We start from the raw sequence: 23,523 nt of genomic DNA on the forward strand, positions 1-23,523 counted from the left end.
ATCTGCTAGCTTTATGCACATGGTCTAAAAGGGACTCAGTCCCAGGGGAAGTTCTCCTTTAATGAGACAGAGAACTAGGCATACTTTTCTCACATTCTTTAGTTTAGTAGCTTTCTGCTCTGAGATATAGAATATCATGGATTTTATTTGAGGTCACATCTTTGTTTCCTCAAAAAGTAGGAGTACTGAATGTAAAATATGAATCAAGTATCAAACAAGTATTGTTTTCTCTACACACACACACACACACACACACACAAATACAAAACACAAATCAAGCACACATTTGATTATAGCAAACATCAAATGGGCTCAGTGCCTTAATTTAAATCTACTATTATAATCTGCTGGGAGAGTGTACTTTTAACCTCATGATAATATAAAACAGTTTGTGGGACAGCTGATTAGGTATTTCACATTTCTCCTCAGCTCTACAATGTCAAAACATTCCCAGTACATGTTTACTGGTAGAATGACCAGGTTTGGAGTAATCCTCTTGAAAGTGGCTGTCTTTTCAATTAGTACTGAAGAGGTTGTTGGTCACTCCTAATCAGACCTCCAAAGCTTTCAGACTCACAGTTTTCTCCAAGCCTAGAATATTCATCTTAGTATAGTCATTTATCAAAGATCAGGAAAGAAAACTCAAATTACAAAAGGCATCCAGATGCCCAGATGCCAGGATGCTTACTTGAGTCCTTTTCTCTGTCTTCTATATGAATACAGTCTTCATGATTCTGGGATAGAAAAGGACCAGCCCTTCAGCATCTATCCTAGAAGTCTTTATCTTACATGATGCCATATTCAAAGATGAAGAGAGAGCCAGCCAGAAACTCTTTTTCCTTTTAAATGATGTAGTACCTGCACCGCCCCCCCCACCCCTGCAGAAGCTGTCACAGAAAGGACCAAGGGACCACTCAGGGTGTGTCTCACATTGAATTACCAAGTACTCTCAGCCTTGAAGCACCTAAGGAGCTTGGCATCTCTGAATAACCCAAATGCTGTAAGACTGCCACTGGAATCCTAAGAAGTTTCAAAGAACATATTCCCTGGAATAATCCCTAAAGAACCAATTTTTGGTTTTGTTTAACACTTCTATACTCTTTTTGGCATCCAATCTATTTTTCTTCTAATTTTGAAGATGTCTTTTTGTGCTTATTTTGAGTTTGCTTATTCATTGGCTTTCTAATTTTTAAATGCATATTCAGTCCATTAATTCTCTCTTTTTCTATTTTGTTGATGTATGTTTTAGGGATATAATTTTTCCTCTGAGGACTGCTTTAGCTGCATCCCAGAAATTTTGGTATGTTGTCTTGTCATTGTCATTTTCCTTCAAAAAATTATTCATTGTATCTATGATTTGTTCTTTGACCCATACATTATTCATTCTCCATTTAGGTTTGTGTCTTTTGATTATATTTTGTGTATTTAATTCTTTTTATTATATTAAAATCTATAAAGAATTCTGTAGTATTTCTGTTTCTACATTTATTTGAAATTTCTCTGTGGTCTATTTTTGTGAAGACATCATGTGGTACAGAGAAATATGTAATGATTCCATTGAAAAGATATATCATTTAGCTCTAACAGTTTACTCATTCTATATTTTCCTTTTTTGTTGTTACATCTATCCACCTCTGGAAGAGGAACATTAAAATTGCCTACTATTATTGTTTTACTATCTGTCTTTCTGAAATTCCATTTATTTTTACATTAAAAATTTGAATGCTATGCAATTTGGGGAATGTATTACTGATTATTGCACTTTATCTAATGGTCCCATTCAACATAATGGAAGTTTATTGCTTATTCCAATAGATGTCAATTTAAAATTTTCTTTTGTTAATACGATTAAAATTCCTGCTTTTTTGGATTGACCCGATGTATAATAAATTTTGTTCCAATCTCTCATTTTAATTATATGTGTGTCTGTGTTCATTAAGTGTTTCTTATAAACAAAGGAAAATGGTTTTGTTTTCTTATATATTCTGCCACTCATCTTTTGGTGGATTCTTTATCTTATTTATAGTTGTGAGAGTTCACTTTGTTTTCCTCATTTCTCATTATTTTTTCCTTTTTTAGATCTTTAAAAAATTATCTTTCTCTTTTAAGTTAATACTTTACCCTTAAGATTAGTTTTACTTAAACTATATTGATTCAAACCTATTCAGGTTCTATTCCCCAAACAACTTCCTTTCTACCCCACTCTCACTTCTCCCATTGGTTAAACCTTTCCCTAGTTTAAAGATTCTACTTAAATTATTTATTTATTTTTCTTTCTTTTATTACTTCTCTATTCTTCCTCTGTTTTCCTTTCTCTTTTACCTCTTAGTTATATGATTAGTTCAAAATATCTCCCCTTCTCCATTCTCCTTCAGCTTTTTTATGTTTCCTAGGTTTTTTCTGCTTTTTTTTTCCTAAAAATTTTTTCTTTAGTTTGTTCTTGACATTAATTCTTTTCAAATTAAGTCAACAAACATTTATTAACGGTTACTATTATGTGCTAATCAATGTGCTAACAAGTAGGGAAAGGCAATAAAAAGACCAGTCCATGCTGTCAAGGAGTTTAGTCTAATGAAAGAGACAACATGTAAACAACTACACAAAACAAGATTTATATAGGATAAATTGAGGAAAATTTTGGAAGGAAGGCATTAGTATCAAAGGAAACTAGGAAATATCTTGTAGAAGATATTTGGGAGGCATCTAGGTGGTGCAATGGATAAAGCACTGGCCTTGGATTCAGGAGGACCTGAGTTCAAATCTGGTCTCAGACACTTGGCACTTACTAGCTGTGTGACCCTGGGCAAGTCACTTAATCCTCACTGACCTGCAAAAAAAAGAAGATATTTGTAGAAGGTGAAATTAGAACTAGAATTTAAAAGGAGTCTGAGAACCTAGAAGATAAAGGTGAAAAGGAAGAGAATTCTAGGCATGGAGGATAGCTAATGAAAATGGCTAGAGTCAGAAGATGGAATGTATTGATAAAAGATCTGTAAGGAGTCTGTTTTTACTGGATCTTAAACTATGTGGAGTGGGGTAAAATATGAAAGAGTAGAAAGATAGGAAGGGGGCATATTTATTTAATAGGGAAATCATATAGTCACACTTGAGATTTAGGAAGATCAATTTGACATCTGGGTGGAAGATGGACTGGAATGGGGAAAAGGTTATTGCAATAATCCAAGTGAGGTGAGGAGAGAAGGGAGTATTTATGAGAGATATTCCAAAAGTAGAATTGATAGGACTCAGCAGCTGATTTGATATCAGAGTGACAGTGGCTGAGGAGTTTATGATGGCAACTAAGTTGTGAGTCTGGATAACTAGGAAGATGGTGGTTCCCTTTACAGTAATAGGAAAATGAGGAAGAAGAGAGAGCATGGTGAGGTGGGGATACTGAGGTAAAGTTTGGACATGTTGAAGTTTAGATGACTATGGGACATACCATTCAGTGTATCCAATAACCAATTAGATGAGTGAGTGGTTATAGCTAGAAAAGTAAATTAAAGAATCAAGATGATGATTGAATCCATGAAATCTGATGGCATCACCAAGTAAAATTGTATAGAAGAAGAGAGAAATAAAGTACATGGTAACTGGATCTGACTTGCGTGAGGATCCAGCAAAGAAGACAGATAAGCAGCAGTGAAAAATGTAGAAGGAGAATCATGAGAAAGCAGTGTCATTAAAACCTAGAGAAAAGAGAGTATCAAAGAAAGAGGAGTGCTCTAGTGTCAAAGGCTGCAGAAAAATCAAGCTGGATTAGGACTAAGAAAAAGCTATTATATCTACCAATTAAAATACCATTGGTAACCTTGGAGAAAACATTTTCAGTTTAATAATGAGATCAAGCCAGCATGCAGAGAGTAAAAAGTGAGTAAAGGGAGAAGAAGTAGAGGCACCAATTATAAGATGACCTTCCCAAGGAATTTAGTCAAAGCAGGGAGACGAGATACTGGATGAAAGTTTGAAGTGATGTGATCAGGTGAGAATTATTTTGAAAATACTGGAGACATGGATGTGTTTGTAGTCAGGAGAGAATCAACCAGTAGACAAGAAGAGATTGAATATTATGAAAAAGTAAGAATAATAGGTGGGACATTTAGTGGAGAATACCAGATGGTATTGAGATCACTTGTGCAGTTAGATGAGTTTATAAGAAGAAAGGAAACCTCTTCATATGAGATTGTTTGAAGAAGTGGTGGAAGGCATTTGAGGCATATGAGATGAAGAGAAGATGATGAGATGGAATTCTCAATGAATGACCTCATTTTTGGTGAAATATGAGGCCAGGTGCTCAGCTGAGAAGAAACTAGGAGGAAGGGAAGTCATGGGAGATTAGAAAAGATATGGAAAGCCTTGAAAATGTTACTGTGGTTATTGGGATAGTGAATCAATTAGGGAAGTATAAAAAGATTGACTTACTATGATGATGTCCCAGGTGAAATTATATAACATAAATTTGTGGTGAACCCAGTCATTATGGTTTTGTGATGTTTCTCCAGGTTTGTTTAGCAGCACAAGGAATACTTGCAAAAGCAACAGATTATGGGAGTTACTTTAGGCTGAATCTTGACAAGGCAAGATCAGAAAAATGATAAAGTGGCAAGAAGTAAGATTGCAAAAGAATAAGGTGGCAATGTAGTATTGAACTATTTCACTAAAGGGTCAATATGAGAAAGAAAGGAAAGTATAGCCCATGCAAGAGAGATGACTTGGGGAAGAATTGAATGGTGAAGGAACTGAACATCACAGTCAGTTTATCCAGCAATAAGTATTTATTAAATGACTACCATATTCCTGGTACTGTGCAATGTCTTGGGAATAGAAAGAAAGGCAAGAGTCCTTACCTTGAGGAGCTCACAGTCTAATGGAGGATACAATATACAACCAACTATGCACAGACAGTTATGTACAGGGTAAACAAGAAATAATCTACAGAGGAAAAACACTAGAGTTGAGGGGGATTGGGAAAGGCTTCTTGTAAATGGTTGGATTTAGTTGGGACTTTAAAAAGGTCAGAGAAGCCAGGAGGCAGAAATGAAGAAGAAGAGCATTCCAGGAATGGGAAACAGCCAGTGAAAATGTTGAGAATTGATAGGTTGAGGTTCTGGTACAAAGAATGGCAAGAAGGTCAATGCCATTGGATCAAAGAGTACATGGTGGGGTGTTACACTGTAGAAGTGCATATAAGAAGGGCGAAATTTCAAAAGACTTAAATGCCATACAGAGCATTTTATATTTAATTACGGAAGTGATAGTGAACCACTAGAGTCGTGTGGTTTTTTTTTGGCAGGCAGTGGGGGATAAGAGACTTGCCCAGGGTCACACAGCTGTCAAGTGTAAACTGTTTGAGTCCGGATTTGAACTGAAGTCCTCCTGAATCCAGGGCCAGTGCTTTGTCCACTGCGCCACCTTGATGCCCCCTAGAGTCTTTTTAGGAGCATGGTGACATAGTTGAAACTGTACTTTGGAAAAATTACTTTGCTGGCTGAATGGAGGATTGACTAAAATGGGGAGATACTTGTCGCAAGCAGATTAAGGAAGTTCAGAGTTCAATAACATGGAAATAGAACATTTGTGAGTCATCAGAACATTAAGAATTTGACAATGTCTGAGAGATGTCCATCCAATCAAGTAAATAATAGCTACCAGAACTTGATTGGATGGGAAATAAAGATTGAATGAACATCAAAGGAGGAGAGCTGATTGAGAATAATGGTAGAAGAGGAGCCTCCAAGTGGCAATCAACTCTCCATCTTGACTAGCAAGCCAAAGTCCAATTAGTGTAAGGATGACCATGGAAGCTTATCATAAGAAGGAAGCCAGGTTTCAGTGAGTGGTAGAAGATGGGTGAGTGAAAAGCTAGAGCTAGAGTGAAATAGGAAGAGGAGTAAAGTTGAGGGGAGATGAGAATAGAGAAATGGCAGTGGTGGGGGGGAAAGAATGAAGTTTGAATGACATTTCCAAGTTCAACATCACTGTTATTAGGAGAGCATGATGGGATAGGAGGTTTTATCATTGAGAAATGAGTTCAGGTAGTCTATCAATATCTATAGATATTCAGCCTCAGGATGGACATCTCTCAGAGTTGTGACATCTATATGTAGCTTGGAAAACTGGGAATGGAAGGCAGGAGGGATACCCACATGAGGAAGCTCTGTCAGGTGACTGGAGGGAGAGTAATAAAATGGTGTGTCCTTCCATATTGGTTGATTGGCAAAGTACTAATAAAAAGATAAATTCACATTTAAAAAAACCTGGAGGTTCTATATAATAACAGTATACTGGCAAAGATGAAAAATAAATAAAATGATTTTTTTGAGAACTTGTGCCTGGACATATGAATTGACCCAATCATCTTGAAAAGCAATTTGGACCTATACACCAAAATTCTCTAAACTGTGCATATCTTTTGATTCAATGATACTTCTGCTAAGCATATACACCCAAAAAAGATCAAAGAAAAAGCATCAACATGTACAAAAAAAATTATAGCAACACTTTTGTTGTGACAAAGTACTAGAATCAAAGTCTGTACCCATTAATTGGGGTATAGTTGAGCAAATTATAGTGTGTGAATATAATAGTATATAACTACACATTAAAAAATTATGAATGGAATGGATTAAGGGAGATCTGGGAGAATATCTATGGAATAGGGAAGGGAACAGAACCAGAACATAGTAAAACAACTCTGAAAAAATTTAGCTCTATGATCAATACAATAACCATTTTTTTATTTCAGACTAAAATGATGAATATATGGACTTGTTTTCCTTGATTACTTATTTATTACAAATGGGGAGGGGGAGATTAATTTTGGTAGGATTGGAGAGGTCACACAGAGAAGAATATGTATCCCCGATGCCAAAAAGTAGAAACAAATTGAAAGATCACAAAAGAATTTATTTTAGATATACAAAAGAAAGTAGAAGGAAGTTTATATTGGGGCAGACACAAGTAAGACAGTATTGTAATTACCATGTTAAATTTAACATATACTCGGGACAGCTAGGTGGCGCAGTGGATAGAGCACTGGCCCTGGAGCCAGGAGTACCTGAGTTCAAATCCGGCCTCAGACACTTGCCACTTACTAGCTGTGTGACCCTGGGCAAGTCACTTAACCCCAATTGCCTCACTAAAAAAAAAAAAAAAAAAAAAAAATTTAACATATACTTAAAATACATATGTAACAAAGAGTCACATGTTCATCTTCGTATATGAAAACATTTACATTTTTCAATTTTATGATGATAAAAAATATTTTTAAAGTCATCTAAACTCTCAACATTTCACTTTCCTTAGCAGAAAAAAAGGGGAATAGTAATACTTCCATTACCTTCCTCACTATGTTGTTATAAGGACAGTGTTTTGCAAACATTAAAATGTTCTCTATCACATCATTATTATTCCTATTTTCAAGGAAATTGGCTTGACAAAAAAGAAGGGTCATGCTATCAAGGAGTTTATACTTGATTAAAATATCTTTGCCTTCTCCCAGTTGAAATATGAGCTCCTTAAAAATAGAGACTGCCTCCTTCTGCTTTCTGTTATCTTCAGTGCTTATCACAGTGCTTCACAAATACTAAGCACTTATTAAATGATGATTTTTGGAAGAAAGGTAAACCTTTGTGATATTTAAGGTCAGGCATAGAGGCTGGGGCTATGCATTCATTGGTATAGGGAACTCCACTTTTAGGAACCTCCCTCTACTGATACAGGTTGGCCTTTCCCAACAATTACACTTTTAGATAATTCCCTAATCCTATAGTTTCTCCTAATATGTTTATATTTACTTTTTGTTTATATAATACTTTTATTTATATATATATACATATATATATATCTCCTAATATTCAAATAATTTGGTACATTAAAACACAAATTTAAATTAGAAAAGGATGAGATAAAGATTAAAATAATTGATCCTAATGTCACTAGGAAATGACTGCAATTTCATGAGAGAATGACCTTATCAGAAATAATCTTTAGGGAAATCAATCTGGCACCTGTGTGGAGGATGGATTAGAGAGAGGAGATATTTGAGGCAGGGAGAGCAATTGAGAGGCTAGTCTGAAGTAGGATGGTTGGTGTATGAGTAAGTAGATGAGAAAAGGTGGAAGAGATGTGGAGGGAAACATAACATGTGGCAACTAATTGAATGGAGGGATTATAAAGGAGAGGGAAGAGTTGAGGATGACACCAAGATCTTAAGCCTAGAAGGAATGAAGGTGTCTTGGACAATAATAGGAAAGTTTAGAAAAGGTGGAGCTGGAGAAGAAGATGATGATACATCACAAACCATTCATGCCTTTTTTTTTTTTTTGCGGGGCAATGGGGGTTAAGTGACTTGCCCAGGGTCACACAGCTAGTAAGTGTCAAGTGTCTGAGGCTGGATTTGAACTCAGGTACTCCTGAATCCAAGGCCGATGCTTTATCCACTGCGCCACCTAGCTGCCCCCATTCATGCCTTCTTATCCTAGTCACCTAACTCTGTGAGAAATAAAAATGAGAGATATAATACTATTTTTTTTAGGTCACTGCCCCAGACTGAAAAGCCTTTCCTCTTAATAACTGCATACATGAGATTAGGGGTGTCAGGGTTTGGTTGCTTGAAGTAGAGAGTGGTGTACAAACCATTGTACACCCAATGGTACCTTGCAACTTTCTTGAGGAACTGAAATCCATTTAAAAAAGGGTGAAGGATTATTAGCTGAAAGGGCAGAGAGTGGGTGTGAAGTAGTGGAGTATAATGGGATGAGGGTAGTTGTTTTGAAGTCAAGCTCCACAATTGAATATCACAGGGAGGATGGGATTTGACCAATTTTCTCACCCTCTGCTTTAATGACCACTTATCCCTTAAAGTCAACCCATAAGTCTTCACTTTGCAGATCTCTGGCTTAGAGGTTCTTGGGTTCTTGCCCAAGAACACATGGCCAGCATGTGTCAACGTCAGACCTTTAATGCAGGTACTCTGGCTCAAAGGTCAGCTCTCTATCCTATCTTGACTTTTTTGTGATATTTAAGATAAAATTTCATTTTCAGTGTTGTTAAATTCCAGTACCTCTTAGAAGTCAATATTCCTATATATAATTTCTTTTAAAAAACAGAATAAGGGGTGCAGTTAGCTGTGTGACCCTGGGCAAGTCACTTAACCCTCATTGCCCTGCCCCTCTCCCCCAAACAAACTGTAAAAAATAGAATAAGTCAGGGTCACCTAGTTGGCGCAGTGGATATGGCACCAGCCCTGGATTCAGGAGGACCTGAGTTCAAGTTCAGCCTCAGACAGTTGACACTTATTAGCTGTGTGACCTTGGGCAAGTCCATATATAAATATGCATGCATGGGGCAGCTAGATGGCGCAGTGGATAGAGCACCGGCCCTGGAGTCAGGAGTTCCTGAGTTCAAATACGGCCTCAGACACTTAATACTTAACTAGCTGTGTGACCCTGGGCAAGTCACTTAACCCCAATTGCCTCACTAAAAAATAATAATAATAATAATAATTAATAAATATGCATGTATGTATGTATATGTATGTGTATATATGCATGTGTGCATGTATATATGTATTATGTATGTATGTAGGGACAACTTGGTGGCAGAATGCTGGGCCAGGGAAGTCAGGAAGATCTGAGTTTAAATCTGGCCTTAGAAATTTACTAACTATATGCCACTTAACCATGTTTTCCTTAATTTCCTCATCTTTAAAATGAACTAGAGAAGGAAATGGCAAACCACTCCAGTATTTTTGCCAAGAAAACACCAAATTGGGTCATGAAGAGTTAGGTACAACTGAAACAACTGAACAATAACAACATTTTTTAAATGGTATCTTGATGCACTTTTTTTGTCATGTCTACCCATATTACATACTAACCTTCCTTCTTCAAGCCTTCCCTTGTAGCAAATACTTTCTGTATAGTCAAGCAGCCTAAAGCAACACATACTACCACAATTTAACTTGGCATTAATTGTGATTGTTCTTTCCTCAATTCTACTCTCTCTCCAACTCCCCTTTTATCTCTCCCTGGCTCACATATTTTCCTGTCGATTATAATATATTTCTACATTAAACCTGTTGTGTATATGTACATATACAGATGTGTGTTCCATCTTCTTTCTCCCACATAAAAGTGAGGTTCATTTTGGGGTAAGCCAGTAAATATTTAACAATTGGTTCTCAAGACAAAGTGTACACAACACACTTTTAAGTTCAATTTTCATTATTTACATTTTCTCATCACTTTCTTGAGTCTATACAACAAAATAATAAATCAGGTCTCATTTGTTGCATTCATTGATTTCTGATTTGTAAATATTCACATTGAAAATTAAAAGTTAGTTCTCTCCAGTGGGTTTGAAGTGACTCTAGTTTACTGTCATAGGTTTGTGAGATAGCCACTCTCATAAAATCACCACATTTATATATTCTTCTGATGCTCCCTGCTTATGAAAAATCAGAAGCTTGTTCCTCTTCTTCCTCATTCATTACTATATTCCTTTCCCCTCCTTTTTCTTTACTCACTTAAATTAAAAACAAAACACAACACCCTGTCCAGAACCTACAACTTTTCTTCATCCCTCTAACTCTTGAAGTGTGGATGGTTTTGAAGGGACAATGAACTTATCTCTCCCTATTTGGATATTAACACTCTATTATCATCTAACCCCTTCAAATTGCTCAAAAATGAATTACGTTTATAGGTTTTTGTCTCTGTTTCAATGATTTTACTCAGCTCTGTATTCTACTTTACCACTATAGATGTATACTCACTTTTGCAGGATATTATTCTTGTTTGTAAGCCTTTTTATTTTTTATTTTGTTATACTGTATTCCAAGTTGTTGCTACAAAGTCTTTTGTGATCATAATTATAATTCCTTGGGGTTCAATCTTTTCTCCTGCCTGTTCACAATGTTTTGTTGTCACTGTTATTGTTCTGAAAACTCTGTATGTTGGCTATATCATCTCTGGATATATTCCATTTAAGGTGTGTGTGTGTGTGTGTGTGTGTGTGTGTTTCAGGAGGTAAACAGTGTATTCTTTCTATTTCTACTTTTCCTGTGGCTCTATTAATTTTGGACTATTTTCTTTTGTGATTTCTTGAAATATGGTATCCAAGATTTAAAGAAATTGTTTGGTCATCATTTTTGGTTTTTTTATAATTTTTAAATTTTGTTTTCAATCAATGAAAATCCACATTCTTTTCCTCCCAAAACCTCATTTACAAATATATATATATATATATATATATATATATATATATATGTAGTCAAGCAAAACAAATTCCTTTATTTGCTACATCCAACATATACACATACATATAAAATAGATATATGGGGGAGGGCATCTCAATCTGAACCTTGAGTCCATTTCTTTCAAGAAGTGGATAGCATGTTTCATTGTTTCCTCCGGAATCTTGAGTATAATAATTATTATAGTATTTTTATTCATTATGTTCCTCAGGTCCGTTCTTTTGCATGGTAGATATCACAAATATCTTCTAATTTTTTGGCTTTTGATTTTGTTCCAATATTTCTTATTGCTTCTTTCAATCATTCAGTTCTGTTTGCTCTATTTTATTTTTCAATGTTTCAAATACTTGGATAAGGCTGCTATTTTTTTTTTTGTTCAAGGAGGTTTATTTTCTTTCCAACTACTCAAATTTGATTTTATAATCTCTTCTTTGGGTTCTTCATTTCCTCTGTCCACTCTAAGACTCTTTGTGGGCAATTCATTGTTTTTTCTGAGGATGTACTTGCAATTATTTTAGAGTTATTTTCTTTTTTAAGAATCTATTTTTAATTATTTTAACTAATAGTGTTTATTATAGTAGTAATCCTTTTTCCCACTTTGTTTATTTCTATAGTTTCAGCACTTAGATTATGGCTATGTGCCAGGACTAAAATCTGCCATTTCATGAACTTTTGGAAGGGGTTGTTGTGTCCAGGTCCTGTTTTCCAGTGTAGTCTGGAAGTGGCTTCCCTGTAGTCCCTGAATGATAGGTGGTCTGGGGCTTAGGCTCTTTCTTCTTCAAAGTCTTGGACTGAGATTATAATATTGTCCTGGAACAGAGAGTTGGTGCCAATGTCTGTCCACTGATAGTTTGCCAAATCCATCTATTTCTTGGGGCATCTCCTGATTCACGTCACATTTGACATTCACCATTTCCTTGTGCTGTAGCTGGAGGTTAATAGATTTAGGTTTTATCCTCGGAGTGGCTTAATTTAAGATTGCACTATCTTTTGGCCAGTCTCCCAGGGCATCACTAGATTCCAAGTTGCACTGACTTCAATCAATGAGCCCTTAATTCCTAGAACTTCTGTAGCTCTTTATGTGATAGAGTTTAGTGATTTTATTTTTGTTTCCATAAATGGCTCTTTTCTTTCATAGACAGTAGGTATTCCTGAAAAGATATGGAGTTAGCTAGAACTTTTTATATTGCCATCTTAGCTGGAAGCTTGCTTAATAATAATCTTCAGGTTCTACTATTGGTGGTCAGTAGCTGTGTTTGATCACAGATAACAGGAAAGAAGTAATAAGTATATTAAAGCAGGAAGAGGATAGGTATTAATAATATTGGCAATTTCTCAAACTGCTTTCATACTTTTCATATTTAGTTTAATCCTAAATTTTTCACTATAAGATGTTATTCTCAGTTTTATTGATGAAGAAACTGAGTCATATTTATGTATGGTTCTTGTTCCTAAATCACTAGCAAGTAAAAAGCAGACCTAGGGGTAGGTCTCAAATCAAATTGCTTTTTGATAGGACTGATCAAATTCATAGGCAGAGTAGGTAATTACTGTAATCCAGAGGTGTCAAACTATCTGCCCACATCCTTTAATAGGCAGGAAAATTACTGAATAAAGCTCAAAGTAGGTTAAAATGTAATTGGGAAATATAATTATATATATATATATATATATACGCACATACATACACACAGATTTGTATATATATATATATATATATATATGCCTCTGTGTATGTGTGCATCTATGTACACATATACTATAACATAGATAATGTAAATTTGTGGTTTTCTAAGTAAGTCCTACAGGTAGATAGGTGGCACAGTGGAAAGAATGTCAGGTCAGATAGACTCATCTTCCTGAGTTCAAATCTGGTCTCAGACACTTACTATCTGTGTGACCCTGGGCAAGTCAATTACCCATAATTTGACTCAGTTTCCTCATCTGTAAAACAAAATGGAGAAGGAAATGGCAAGTCATTCTAATATCTTTGCCAAGAAAAACCCAAAAGATTCAGACACAATGGAAAAATGACTGAAAAGCAACAAAGTAAATATGTGGTTATAGGGATCTGTTTCTATTTTAGTTTAGCCATATTACTATAATATGTCTTGAGAAGAACAATAAAAAGATTTCACTCCAATATCTCCATTTGCCTGCTGAAGTGCCTAAAAAATTCATTCAGATAGTCATTCTTTTGGTAAAGCATTGCATTAAAAATACATAATATTTTATTTATATGTTTGTGTTGCTTAGTATCAGACTACCTTCTATCCTGATAACTAACTGAGATCCTGGCCCTAAAGTGAAAAGTTTTGATGGGGAAGGGGAAAAGGAGAAATTTTGGAGCATGGGAAATTGATTAAAGAGGACATATCTAGGTAAGATACTACAATGAGCAGTTGATGGAAAGTCCTTTAGAGATCCAAACAAGGTAGAAATCTAGTATTTCAGAACAATCTGATTTAGAAGAATAGGATGAATTAGATAATATTCCTTTCATGAATCTGATCATCCATTGTGAATATTCTAGTGGTAAATTTGTTGTCTTAATTGTCTAAAACCAAGATTTTGAGGTTTCCTATCATAACTGGATCTTTCTTAGATTCATTCACATTTTGAGACAATCATATTAGGTATTTTGTCTAGAAAAAAAGAGCAAAACCTACCATGGTTATCCTAAAATTGTCTCATTGTACTTCGGTTTTCTTAAAGGAAGAAAGTAGGAATGATTCTGCACAAATTCAGAGACTTTACAATCTAAGGTGCATATATAAAGATCAAAAGTTGGAGATGTTTGAACATGAAGTCATTAAAGTAAACCATTTCTATAATCAAAGTAACTAATACTTATATGTCCAATATATCTTTGACAGGCAAAAACTGGAATTACCCAGTCAACATAGAAGCAGGAACATTGTCTGATCTTCCAGAAAAATTGTCCTTTTATGAGGATATGTAAAGGTTAAGATCAGCATTTCCAGTGTAACTATAGCTGTCAGCTTCCTATTATTCCTACTCCTGCCCATTCCAGTAGGGTGGGAATACAGGAGGAATAGTAAAGCTTGTGAGTCACTTTAACCATATATTTCAGCAAAAACCGGACAGTCATCTGTAACTTACATGCTTTGACTAGCAAGAGAGTTCTATACTGGTTTTGTGACCAAGAAAACTCACATAACCTCTCAGTACCTCAGGCAACTCAAAGACTGTAAGTCATAGAAAAGTTCCACAAAGATTAAATCTCAATTTCACTACACCATTCCCCAAAAGATAAATATTTTCTTATCTTTAATGACTTAAAGATAAAGAGTAAGGCAGCTATTAAATGAATCTGTAAATCTGAGAACCAGACTCCATAGCAAGATGTGGTTTAAAAAGGGGGGGTACATTATCCTGTAACTATTGATCCTTTGAGCTGGTTGAGGGTCTTCTCTAATAATTCTAGTCAGCCCCTAAAGATAATCCCTTTTACAGCAGTAAATATATTGTGAGGACTCTAAAGCTAGCATCATAGAATTATAGAGTATTTGATCTGGGAATGACCTTGGAGATTATCTTTGAAATGAGGAACTGGCCACTGAACCAACTCTTTATGAGAATGTGCAGAGTGCTTCTGATGCAATTCCTCAAGTGAAAGAGACTGGTGAACCTGCTTCTGGAAGAGTTATATTGACATAATGGAAGTGCCTTGTACAGACTTTGGAGCATGCACAGACATTCCGTAACTGGTTCCAGTCCATTTGTCACATGATAAAGAGGAGCTTCTTTGACTAAGACTGCAGAACCAGAACTGGGTGTGTGGGGAGAGGGGAGGGAGATGGAAAGTGGTGTGAACATTCAAAATGCACTAGTTGGCCTTGTCCCTTGTTTTTGGTTGCTTTCCTTATACTTTGACTTCTGGTCTGTCTGTGTTCTGGTAAGAAAAGAGAGATAATGCTATAAGACTACATGTAGACCTCAGTTCTTTCCCTTGGTGTTGTTCTTTTATATTAGGTGAAGGAGATTAATCTGGAAGCAATGACTTGTGAGTTTTGAAAAGTAAGGAGAACAAACAAGCAGAGGTCCAAGAGTCTGATGTCCAAGTTCTTGATGGATTTTGTAGCCAGTCCTGCATCAATGCCTTAAGGAGTAAGAAATGACCTTCAGGATGGTAGATGAGACTAGAACTCTTCTGACAATGGTGCTAATGCTGCATTTGGATATGAACTTGGTGGGCCCAAACTGAGTCAATTCTGAATCCACTCATCCTTAACCTAACTTCTGTATGCAATTAGTCCCCAAAAGTTCACCAACAAATGCATCATTAGGATCACTGTTAGATGAGTCCTTATCTCATCTACCATCCTGAAAGTCACTCCTTACTTGTCAAGACATTGACATAGACTGGCTTCAAAACCCAGAACAGACTTGACTTCTTGTCTTTTGGACCTCAGGTAGGTCCCTTCTTCTGACTTTTCAAAACCCTAAAGGTAATAGCTTCCAGATTAATCTACTTCATTTTCAATTTAAATGCAAACACTGAGAAAAAGAACTGAGACCCATACTCACAGGCCACATGTCAACCTCAGATAGGGAGAAATGGCTCCCCATCCAAGGCCAACATCTGGCATTACAGCATTGTCTCTCCTCTCTTACCAGAATGCAGACTGGAAGATGTCAAACCACAATGAGGGCAGCTGAAGAGAAAGGGATAAGGACAACTAGTGCCTTTTGATTGCCCCCCTCCCCCAGTTCTGACTATATAACTGCAGCCAAAGAGGCTCCTCTTCATCATGTGGTAAGTGGACTTAAACCAGTTACAGAATGCATATGAACACTCCAAAATCTCCTCAAGGCACTTACATTACATGTAATCATGGCTCTCCTGTAAGCAGGCTTCCCAGCCTCTTCCACATGGTGAATTGCATCAGTGGCACTCCGTATATGCTCAGAACCATTGGGTTCAGTGGCCAGTTCTCTGTAATATCAAGTTCAACCTCCTCAGGTTATCAATGAGAAAAGAGGCTTAGATAAATTATGATATATGTCTAAGGTCTCACAGGATAGTTACTGTCAGTTCAGTTAAGTAGTTAGATAGATGAGATATAAAATCAAAAAGAGATCCAGTCCCTGTCCCTAGTCCTCTTTGTAATAAAAGGTTATGGCACATGCACTGATATATCAAAGAAGTGCAAGCAAAGTACTATTTGAGGTCAAAGAGAGAAGGCAAATTACTGAGTAGAGACACCGGAGAAGATTTCCTGGAAGAGTTGGCATCTGATTTGGGCTTTAAAGGATGGATAGGAATTCAACAGTTTCAATGTGTTGGAATGCACAGACATTCCTAATGGTCTTTTCACTGCATTAACATACAGTGAGGGCTGGGGGGGGAGGGGGGAGGCGGTTTGAAAAAGGAATTGGGATGGTTTATCTCTCCTGGGACCTGTACCTGAGAATATACTGTACTAATCCATTATTGGGTAAAAATGAAGAGCCAAAGAGGAAGGGAAGAAAAGAGAGAACAATGAGAGGAAAGCATTTGTATTCATTCAGAGAGAGTGGAAAATAATGCAGTCAATAGAAGACGTAAAGTGTTACCACTCCCTCACCAGAACTACCTCAAATGTTGGATATTGCAACAAACTATACTGGCAGCAGACATTTAATATGTGAACAGTAAACAAAATATGGTTGCAAATGCCCACTCTATCCAGAATTACATTCTGAGGATCAGTGATCTTATATCTTCTCTATTAATAGCACAGTAAATTTTTTGAGGTCAGAGGCTGTTTCATGTTTGTCTTTGTGTCTCCAGTAACAAAGTGTCCTAACCACAGTAGGCACTTAGTTTTAATTAACTTAATTAACTAATAGATTTTAGCTACCACTTTTAATTGACTAATAGAATCATTAGATTCAATGAATGATACTTAAGTAAAATGATGAAAATATATATTATTTGTATAATAATTAATATAACTATTTAAGTTTTGCAAAGCACTTTACAAACATGTAATTTTATCCTCACAACAATCTTGGTAGGGAGTTGCTATTATTTTCCTCAATTTGATGATAAAACCGAGACAAAGAGAGTGTAAGTGACTTGCCCAAGGTGACAAAACTGGGCAGCTGTATGAGGCAAGATTTGAACTCAGATCTTCCCAGCTCCCAAGTTCAAAGCTCTATTTACTTCCCCCCCAGAGAACTGGAAGTTAACTAGACAGTGAAGTTTTGTTTTGCTTTGTTTTGTTTTCCTCTTAGTAGATACTTCATTTTGGCTCTTCATTTGAGAAAGAAGATTGTGGTTTTCAAAATCTCAGCAGAAGCAGCATTTTTTTTTTTTGCGTTATAATTCCTTTTAACATTCTGGTCGATCCTTAAATGCTTACTTGGGACATTTTTTTAAAAAGTATTTGTTTGTTTGTTTGCCCATTTATTTACATATTTGTTTGTTTTACTCTCCTTACTTCGGTTTCCCTGACTTCTATTTCTTCACCATGATCACTAAAACTCATCACGTACTGTGTTCCCTCAAACATTCCTCCTGAATGCAGTTAAATTAGAAGCCCTTCATTTGCTAAAGCATGATCCATGGGTGTGCTGCTGTTTCCTTTCTGACATCCACCTTTTACCTAACAACTTAAAATATTTTGCATTTGAGAATTCACTTTGATATGTAATAAAAATCAATTATGAATATTTTAAAGGCAGGGAAAAAACTCAAGTCTCTATCTCTTCTTTTTTGAAAAAAAACAAAACAAACCTAAAAGACTCCTGGGATTCTGCTCAGAGAACCAAAGATGTTTCCCCCCAGCTGAACTCGGCCACCATCATTGATATCCATCCTTCCTCCACCTACAGCATCCGCATGTATGCCAAAAACCGAATTGGCAAGAGTGAAGCCAGCAATGAGCTCACCATTACAGCTGATGAAGCAGGTACAGTCTAGATTTTCTTGATTAAAATCAAAGCAGCATTCCATCTATTTTTGTGAACTAGAAAATTCCATTTATCCAATATCTGTTTCTTTTCATAAATGTTCTAGCCTATTTGGGAAATGTTTCAATATTATAACTATATCTTTACAAGTGTATTTTTGGTACCATTGATGAATGTGTGTTTCTACATCTACAAAAGATAAACAATATTCTGATTCTTCTGACTGAGTAGATGCATTCATATATTTGAGATACTTATTTCAAATTGAAGATTATTTTTTAATTATTACATTGTTGTTATTGTTGCCATTTATTTGTTGTCATTTATTTGTTTTCAGTCATATCTGACTCTTTATAACCCAATTTGGGGCTTTTTTTGGCAAAGATACTGGAGTGGCTTCACATTTCCTTCTCCAGCTCATTTTACATATGAGGAAACTGAGGCAAATAGGGTTAACTGACTTGCCCAGGGTTGCACAGCTATTAAGTGTCTGAAGTCAGATTTGAACTCATCTGTCTGACCCCAGGCCTAGCACTTTTCCCACTCTTCCCTAGATGTCCAACACATTTCTGAATCAACACATTTTTTTTCTTTTTAAAATTATTTATACAAGGGTTTTTCTCTCTCCCACTGTTTCCTTAATTGAAAAAGAATAAAATGAAAAACAAATAAAAACATGGTTTAACAAAGTAAATTCCTACAATTTCCAAAAATATATGTCTAATTCTACATTTTTAAGCCTATCACTTCTCTGGTAGGGGTGGGTGATATGTTTTTTGGTTTTGGTTTTTTGTTTGGTTTTTGGTTTTTTGGGTTTTTTTAGTGAAGCAATTGGGGTTAAGTGACTTGCCCAGGGTCACACAGCTAGTAAGTGTTAAGTGTCTGAGGCCGGATTTGAACTCAGGTACTCCTGACTCCAGGGCCAGTGCTCTATCCACTGCGCCACCTAGCTGCCCCGGTGGGTGATATGTTTTATTTTCATTCCTATTGATATGTAGTTTATCATTGTATTCTCAAGTTATTCAAAGTTATTTCTATCTATAATGTTGGTGACATTGTATTAAATGTTTTATTATTTCTGCTTACTTCACTCTATATCAGGCTGATAAAAATGGGTCTTTTCAGTTTCTTCTGAAGTATACATTTCATAATGTTTATGGCACAATAATATCCATTAACTTCATGTACCACAATTTGTTTAGCACATTCCCAATTGGAGGATAACTCATTATATTACAATTTTTTTACTTCTATGAAAAGAGCTACTATAAATGTTGTACATATAAGTCCTTTTCTTCCTTCCTTGATTACTTTGGGGTATGGGTCTAGTAGTGGTAAAATTAGATTGAAAAACACATATATTTATACAGTTTGGTAGCTTTTCACATTGTTTTTCAGAGTGGAAGGACTAATTCATAGTTATACCTGCATAGGACCTATTTTTCCACAGCCCCTCCAACATTTTTCATTTACTTATTTTGTCATCTTCGCCAAACTAATCAGTCTGAGATACAATCTTAGAGTTGTTTTAATTTCTGCTTCTCTAATGATTAGTCATTTTGGAGCATATTTTCACATGATAGTTGATAGCTTGGATTTCTTTCTTTGAAAACAACCTATTAGTTAAACATGATGGTACATACCTATATGCCCTTCTACTTAGGAGGTAGAGTCTAAAATTTGAGCTCATGAATACTGAGCTGCAGTATGCTACACTGATTTAGTGTGAACACTAAGTCTAGGACAGATGTGATGACCGCCTGAGAGCAGGGGACAACCAGCTTACCTAAGAATGGGCAAACAGGGCCGGTCAATTTTCTCATGTTGATAAACAGTGAGATTGTGCCCAATGAGTGGCCACTGTACATCTAATCTGGTCAAGATAGGGAGAAAAAAGACAGAGACAGAGAAGGAGAAGAAGGAGGGAGGGAGGGAGGAAAGGAGGATGAAAGGGAGGGAGGAAGGAAGGAAGGAAGGAAGGAAGGAAGGAAGGAAGGAAGGAAGGAAGGAAGGAAGGAAGGAAGGCATGAAAGAAGAAGGGAGAGAGGAAGGGAGGAAGGGAGGAAGGGAGGGGAAGAAAGAAAAGTGGCTGTTCATATCCTTTGGCCATTTATCTATCAGGGAATGGCAGTCATTCATTTGAATATTACTAACATATCTAGGGTATAAAACCTTAAGCAGAAAAATTTGTTACAAAGATTTTTTTCCTTCCAATTACTTGTTTCCCTTCTAATTTTTAAAAATTGCCTGCTATTTCCTGTGATCCTTTTTGTTGTTTCATTTATCATGAACTCTTCCTCTATCCAAAGATCTGAAAGGTAATTTCTTCCTTCCTCCCCTAATTTGCTCATGGTATCATGGCCTGTATTCATTTATAGTTTATTTTTATATATAATATGAGGTGTTGTTCTATTCCTAATTTATGCCAAACTTATTTCCAGTTTTCCCTGCATTTTTTGTTCAAGGGTGAGTCTTTAGCATTAACTGAAGTTTTTGCTGACCTCCTACTTTTGCAAATGAAAAAAACTGAGCCCATACCAGAGAAATGTTTTGCCCAAGTTTACAGAGTTGGTAAGTGGTGGTGCTAGGATGAGAACCCAAGTTTCCTGAATCCTTGTTAAGTGTTTCATTAACTACACCAAGCTATCTTCCACTTAGCTCACATATCCAGGCACATATATAATTTTTTTGAGGATCAACAGAAATAAAATGAGAGACTAAAAGAAATTTTATTTTTCCATTTTTTAGTGCTTCATTTGATTTCATGGAATCTCAATCAATCAGAGAACTCTTGCTGCTTTTCTTGTAGGTGACTTGTTATAATACTTAGCCAAATGATAAGGAGGGAAAGAATTGTGGTTGGTTAGGATTAAGAAAGGGCAGCTTGGGAGCAGCTAGGTGGCACAGTGGATAAAGCACCAGCCCTGGAGTCAGGAGTACCTGAGTTTAAATCCGGCCTCATACACTTGACACTTACTAGCTGTGTGACCCTGGGCAAGTCACTTAATCCCCATTGCCCCGCCAAAAAAAAAAAAAAAGAAAAGAAAGGGCAGCATGGATAATTGCACATGGGACAGTATAGTTGCCATGGTCTTTAAAGAACTCATGAAACCATGAAAAGTAAGTTAAAGGATATAATGTAAAAACAGAAAGAATTAATGTAAAACACACACACATATATATGTGTGTATATGTATATATATATATATATATATATATATATATATATATATATATATATATATATATACTTGATTATAAAATAAGTCTAGGTTTGGACCCTCTGTTCAACTTTCTTCCCCTATGTATGACCTTGACTTTTTCATATGAATATTCAACCTCCTTTTGCCCAAACTGCAAAATGATCATTACAACCATTATAATTTCATTTTGTTTTGTTTTCCCCTTTCTTATGGCCAAATAATTTCATGAAGATTAATGAACTACGAATTTTTTAAATTGAATGAATTCCTTAATGGTCCCTTAGTAGTATGGATAGAGCACTAGAACTTGAGTTAGAAGACTTTTGTCTATATTCCAACCCTGACACCAGCTATGTCACTGTGGGCTAAACACTTAATTTCTCTGAGCCCCAATATCCTTATCTAAAAAACAAGGATATTTATACTGAAGTACCTGCCTTAGGATTATTGTAAGGCTCAAATGAGATTATTTCTATAAAATGTTTGCAAACATTAAAGCCATTGTTATAAATGCCAGATAAATAAGTGTCCATGTGTCACATGTATTTGCTAAATTTGAACCTGTTTATTGATCTTCAAATGATCTTTGGTTTGAGCAAAATCCCAATATTTCAGTATATTGAATACTTTAAAATAATGAGTTTTCTGGGAATATTTTTCATTAACAGTGAAAGACTTTGCACTTGCAATTTTAAAAAAATCATTACTCATGCCATCTTCCCATCAATCCTAGATACTTTCTATACAGTGACTAAATGTGTGCTGCATTTTGTTATGGGACATGGCTGCTGGTGCTGGCTGTTACTTAATGCTGATAATGCTTTAATTTCCCTATCTGTTTGACCTCAGCTTCAGATGGAAGTTGCCATGGTAGTATCTATTATTCCAGTCAGGAAGGCAGATGAACAACCTCTCTATTCTGTGTCTGATCATTTACACACTACTGCCATTCATAGATTATTGCCAGATTGCTGATTCACATTGATTAGCCATACCTAGGAATGCATTTTGATTTGGAGATCAACACTTGCTGGCCTTGGTCTTATACAATCTATCTTTTACCATTCGACTTCCACTCATTTCACCTATAAAGTTATAAGCATAAATAAAACTCTTTGAAAACATATACACACTCACACAGTCCTGCTCTTGTTTTGGTGGATGGGTTCTCTCAAAGGAAATTAAATGTCAGTCAGTTACCGTGTTTATTAAGCATTGTACTTAGTGCCAAGGATTCAAAGAAAGAGAAAAAAAATAGTCCCTGGCCTCCAGAAGCTCATATTCTAATGGGGAGACCATACATAAATAACAATGTATATACAAGATATTTAGAGTATAAATTGAAGGTAAGCAATCTCAGAGAGATGGTACTAACAATAGGATGGACCAGAAGAGGCCTCCTGCAGAAGGTTAAATTTGAACTGTCTTGGAGAAAGCCAGAGACCCAGGCGTAATAGATGAGAAAAAGGAGGAATTTCAGATCTGGAGGACAGACAAAGGAAAAGTAGAGAATGGAAATAGAATGTCATGTTCAGATCCCAGAGTATGTGAAGGAGAATAAAGCATAAGACTGGAAAGGTAGGAATTGATGAAATTGCAAACAGCTTTAACTGCCAAATGAAATGTCATATTTGATGCTGGAGGTAATAGGGAGCCACTGAAGTCTATTGAGTTAGGGATGCATGCACATGGTGGCTATATAAGAGATGTTGTGATAGTTGAAATTATAAAACTTGACAATAGATTGGATATAAAGGATGAATGTGGGGTCAGTGTCATGATGACACCAAGATTGAAAGCCTGAGTGACTGGAAGGATAGTAATGCCTTTGACAAAAACAAGAAAGTTTGGAAGAGGAAAGGGTTTTGGAGAATGTGGAAAATATTAGATAATGGAGGGGGATGTAGGAAAGCTGGGATGCTAATCTACTATTGGTGGAGTTGTGAACTGATCCAACAATTCTGGAGAGCATTTGGAACTATGCCCAAAGGGCTATAAAACTGTGCATACCCTTTGATCCATCAATACCCCTGCTAGGTTTGTATCCCAAAGACATCAAAAAAAAAAGGGTAAAGTACTTATGGGTACAAAAATATTAATTGCAGCTCTTTCTGTGGTGGCTAATGCCCATCAGTTCTGGAA

At 36.0% G+C, this 23,523-nt stretch overlaps 1 protein-coding gene across 1 annotated transcript in view; it reads left to right on the forward strand.

The window, feature by feature from the left end:
• The window catches only part of DSCAM (DS cell adhesion molecule), a 715,945-nt gene that overhangs the window by 549,898 nt on the left and 142,524 nt on the right, over positions 1 to 23,523 (forward strand). Inside the window, exon 15 of the mRNA XM_043997664.1 lies at positions 18,010 to 18,177. Coding sequence (XP_043853599.1) covers positions 18,010 to 18,177 — 168 coding nt within the window. The remainder of the gene's footprint in view (positions 1 to 18,009; positions 18,178 to 23,523) is intronic.

This window comes from Dromiciops gliroides, chromosome 3 (assembly GCF_019393635.1).
Source record: "Dromiciops gliroides isolate mDroGli1 chromosome 3, mDroGli1.pri, whole genome shotgun sequence".
Classification (NCBI taxonomy): domain Eukaryota; kingdom Metazoa; phylum Chordata; class Mammalia; order Microbiotheria; family Microbiotheriidae; genus Dromiciops; species Dromiciops gliroides.